Source organism: Psammomys obesus, unplaced genomic scaffold, assembly GCF_907164565.1.
Source record: "Psammomys obesus unplaced genomic scaffold, mPsaObe1.curated_primary_1811, whole genome shotgun sequence".
Lineage (NCBI taxonomy): Eukaryota > Metazoa > Chordata > Mammalia > Rodentia > Muridae > Psammomys > Psammomys obesus.
The window spans coordinates 4,603,024-4,607,611 of NW_026594184.1; the positions used below are offsets into that span (position 1 = coordinate 4,603,024).

The window sequence follows — 4,588 nt, forward strand, 5'->3', positions numbered from 1 at the left end:
TGTGTGTGTGTGTGTGTGTGTGTGTGTGTGTGTGTGTGTGTGTGTGTAAGGGTATAGCTAATGCGTATCTGGATGGACTTTTCTGGTTCCCCCACCTTCCTTAAGCACCATTTTTACTTCACCACTTCTCATCAGCCCAAATGCTGCCCAACCCCAACCTTAGACCAATTCATCTTGTGGGGGCTCAGACTGAAAGGACCAATTTTTACATTATCAACAAAAGCGTGTTCTCTAGCCTTAGCAATCTAATTACCATGGCACTTCCAGGGGAGCGAGATCCGCCTGTTGTTTCAGCTCTGTAGAACTGATTCGGAGGTTGCCCCTTACAGCTCTTGCACACGCCCACGTGGTATGTTATTAAGACTTAACAGTGGAAGAGGTAGTTCTCCCCTCCCTTAGAGCGATATCCTGCAAGGCAATATTTAACATACGCGCAAGTGCATTTTAGTCACAGAAAAAAGGGTGACCAATTACCTTTGCAACTAAACAGCAGGCTCGATAGGCTCTTTTCATCAACCTAAAGAAAAGACTGAGGGCGCGCTGGCTGCCTAGGTAACCTTCTGCCAGGGAACGCTCCCTGGCAGAGCCCACAAGGCGCGCATCTGCATTTACAACTTGGTCCAACGATCCGGCCCGCCTCCCTGACTTACTGAGAGCCACCAACCAAGTTGTGGTGAGGCTTGCTCCCAATGTCTACCAAGCGCGACACACGCGCTTGGCTGGAGTCTTCGGCGAGAGACCCCAGAGGCCACAAATGTCTCACGGTGTGCAAACACGGTTGGCCGGTTTCTCCCGAGCGCACTTCTGAAAAATTAATCTTTTCGAAACCTATTCTTCCTGCCCATATTGTTAGTATAGCAACTCCTCTTAATTGGATTCTAAGGCAGGCGTTAAGAGCCCAACAGCTGGACAGTCTATCACACAAGGCCATGAATATTCATCTGTTGACAGCAGCGGCCCTCGGCTAAGGTTAAACTATGCCCTTACAGGACGGTCTGATTGTTCAGAACAAAAGGCAGACGCTCAGAAACTTTCTTCTGCCTAAAATCTTCTCTTCAGGGTCCAGCCTGTCAAGGCAGATGAATTTAGGAAGGGGAGGAGTTAAATTGTCTTTGGACTCGTGCTCTACAGGCCAGCACCGCCGATTTTTAAAGAGATTTTACCAACCTAGATAAGAGAAGCTGTTTTAAAGGGAAAGGCTCAGTCTCCCACGTTTGGGGGGGACCGTCCTACTCAAAAGTTTCCTTCATGTGTCTTCCCTAGACCCTGCGGACTCAAAGATGTGTGCTTAACTTTGCCTGCACTTGGGCCCGGGCAGCCTCAGTAATCCAGCCTAGGGAAAGGAAGGCATGGGAGACACAAGGTGGAGAAAGTGTGGCCAGATCTGCGGGTCCAGCGAAGGCAGAACGTGCGAGTAAGGGAGATAAATTCCTGGGTCAGCCTCTCCACGTTGTGAAGCCGGTTTGCTAGAGCCAGCTCTCACCTTCCCGCCCTCCCCCAACTGGGAGCTAGAAAGGGATCTCTGCCGTTCCTTGCTCTCTCTGGTTTGCACATTCCCTGACAGCAGCGTGAGCCTGGGGCATGTAGACAGAGTCCACGCATACTCTGCTTCCCTCCGTCGGTAGACGGTCCAGGCCCCAAGCAGAGCGACCATTCCCAGGTACCGGGCAGCAGAGAGCTCGGCAGCCCTGGCCCCTCCTGGCTACCGCGCTCTGGGATGAGCCACCGCGCGCGCCCTGGCTTCCCACTGTGCACGGAAAATACTCAAGGGACCCCTACTCACCTGGCACAGGGGTTTCCGGAACCCATTTGAGTCCGGGCTGCAGTCTCTGGAAGAAAGAGCGGACCTGGTGACAGGTGGCGTCTGGAGGTGGCGGGGGTTGCGCCTGTCCCAGGCACCCCATGCCGAGCAGCATCGCCACCAGCAAGCACGCGGTGAGCACGGTCCCGGCCATCCTGCTTCTCGGGGGGAGAGAGGAGAGCACGAGAGAGTGGCAAGAAGAGCTGGAGCGGTCCCGGGACTCAGCAAGTCTGGCAGTGGCCCTGCAGAGCAAGAGATGAGCTGCTACCCAGCCGCTGCAAAAGTTTCCTCGCAGCTACCTGGGCGCTGGGTGAGGGCGGGAACCGCTTGGCGGCGCGGGGCTGCCCTGGGCGGAGCCTTGTAGGCGTGGCGAGGAGGGACGGGGCGGGGCAAGGCAAGCTGCGCTGCCTTGGGGACTGCGCGGGATCGGGTAGCTGCTGGCCTGAGGGATGCGGGCTGTGAAGGGAACCTTAGCTGGGAGACTGGGTTTACCAAAGCGAGCAAACCTGGCGGGAGAGGCGCCGGAGGAGGATAAGGAGAGTGTGCGGTGGCTCTAGGCAGTCCTGCCCTGCCACTCGCTCGCCGCTGCTCTACACTGGGCGCTCTGGCATAACTGCTGCAGAGGGGCTGCAGGCTCGGGCACGCTGATTGGCTTCCCAGCAGCAGTCCCCTCTGACTGGCTCTACGAGAAGTTCCCCAGCCTCACTCCTCCTTCCTGCCTCCCATCAGCCTACAGCCGAGAGGGCTTTTCCTTTTCGTCTTTTTGCAAGCTCTCCATCCTTCCTTGGAATAGGGTGGTGGTCTATGGTTTAAGTACACACACACTCGCTTGGATACTAGGCCTTCCCCCACCCAAACCCGGCTCCTCCTGGCCACCAGAGCCTACACAGGGCTTTGTAAGCACAAAATCCACCTCCTTATTCTGTTTTCTGATGCTTCCTGGGAACCCTTTCCCAAGGCAGCTCTGGCGGAGCTCTCAAAGCCAACCCACAAACAGTCACATTCAGGAGCAGCTAGAGACTTCTGGATTTCACAGCCTCACTCATCTTTGTACCTAAAAGGTTTGGAGGCCCTTGTAACTGGCTGGGTCTGATTCAATAGAACCACACAAAGTAAGTATGCATACATACAAACATACATACATACATACATATATACATACATACATACACACATATATTTATTTATTTAAGGTACTTGATCCTGATCCCCACTTGAATCATATCGCCTGCAGGATAGTCATGGGCGACCCTCATAAAGCAAAGTGCAGCTGGTGAGAGTAACTCATTAGGAAATCATTTTACAGATTAAATCCATTAAAGCCATGGGTAGTCTGTTTCACACCTGGAGTAGAACCCTCTTTGGAAGGTTTCCTGGATGCCAACTCCCATTTCTTCTACTTAATTCTCACCATTAGAAATGGTAAAAATCAAATACCTCTTTGAGAAGGAAGAGCATGTAATGATTACCTATGCACTACAAAGAAGGAATCATTCCATTGGATTGATTCTCTCTGTGACTCCACTCATCTGCACACACAGAGAACAACCTTAGCCCAGTGTCTTGTATATAGTAGTAACTCAGTATTTCTATGGTGAAATGACTTTTCTATCTCAGTGTAAACTAGTTGCTTGTCTGATTGTGCTCTTTTTTTTTTTTTACTAGACAGAAGTATGCCTGGAGAAATAGAAAGATAAACTAGGTTGGGGGAAAGCGCTTCTGTCTTGAATATGAGGGCTGTGAAGCAAGACAAGGCAATAGGAAGCTCACTGAGGAATTCATTCATTCATGTGTTCATTCAGTAGCAAATATTTGAATTCCTACTATGTGCCAGATTCTGTGGGATACAGAGAGAAAACAGACACACAAAAACCATCCTGTAGTACCTGACCTCAGAGAGTTACAAACCTAATGGGGAGCTAACAAAGCAAAATGTTTGCACATTATGTGTTAAGTGGCAAGATGGAGTTCTAAGGGTTGAGCGCATGGATCAGAGAAAGTGTCCCACAAAAGCTGATGGCCTAAACTCGGACTTGAAAGCCCAGTAGGGGCTGAGGTGAGAAAAGATTGGGGGAAGGGTGCCCAGGCAAGGAAGCAGGGTGAACAAAGAGGAGAGGCCCTGGCATGGCCCATTTGGAGAGTGGGAGGTGCTAGTAATGATTTCAGGCTGAGGAGTTAAAAGAGCTAAGGCAGGAGGGAGAGACAAGCAAGGGCCAGATTATGCAGTCTGGAAGGCTGCAAAGGAGTCTGGGGAACCACTTAAGGAAATTGTAAGCATAGGGGTGACATGATCATATTTGTCTTATTAAAGGATCTCGGCAACAGAGTTTCAGAGAATGGTTTGAAGGGAAAAGATTGGAAGCAAGGAGACCAGTTCTGAGGCTGTGAAACGAATACACTCAAGAAACGATAAAGGCCTGTCTATGATAGGAGTATTGGAAGGGGAAAAATGTCCTAGAGACATTAAGGAGATAGAATTAAAAGCGCATGTCGATCTAGTGCCTGTGGGGATTGGAAGAGAATGAGTCAAGGATGGAGGGCTTTTTCAAACCTCCCCCTCTTTTTTTTTTCAACAAACATTTGAGCGTTGCCTATGTATCTGGCATTCTTCTGCTACTTCATAATTTCGCCTGGGGCTAGGCCTGCGCCTGCATTGAACATTTGACAAATGACATACCCACTTTAAAAGGAACACCAATTACGGGTCCTAATTTGGCTGGTGAGCCTGATATGTTCCACCTGTGGAGCCCTGCGACCAAAGGGCAGATTGGAAGGCCGGCATTGATT

At 50.7% G+C, this 4,588-nt stretch overlaps 1 protein-coding gene across 1 annotated transcript in view; it reads right to left on the reverse strand.

The window, feature by feature from the left end:
- The window catches only part of Gpc3 (glypican 3), a 323,864-nt gene extending 321,744 nt beyond the window's left edge, over positions 1 to 2,120 (reverse strand). The window contains exon 1 of the mRNA XM_055618067.1: positions 1,784 to 2,120. Coding sequence (XP_055474042.1) covers positions 1,784 to 1,955 — 172 coding nt within the window. The 5' untranslated portion in view covers positions 1,956 to 2,120. The remainder of the gene's footprint in view (positions 1 to 1,783) is intronic.
- Positions 2,121 to 4,588: the final 2,468 nt, after the last annotated feature.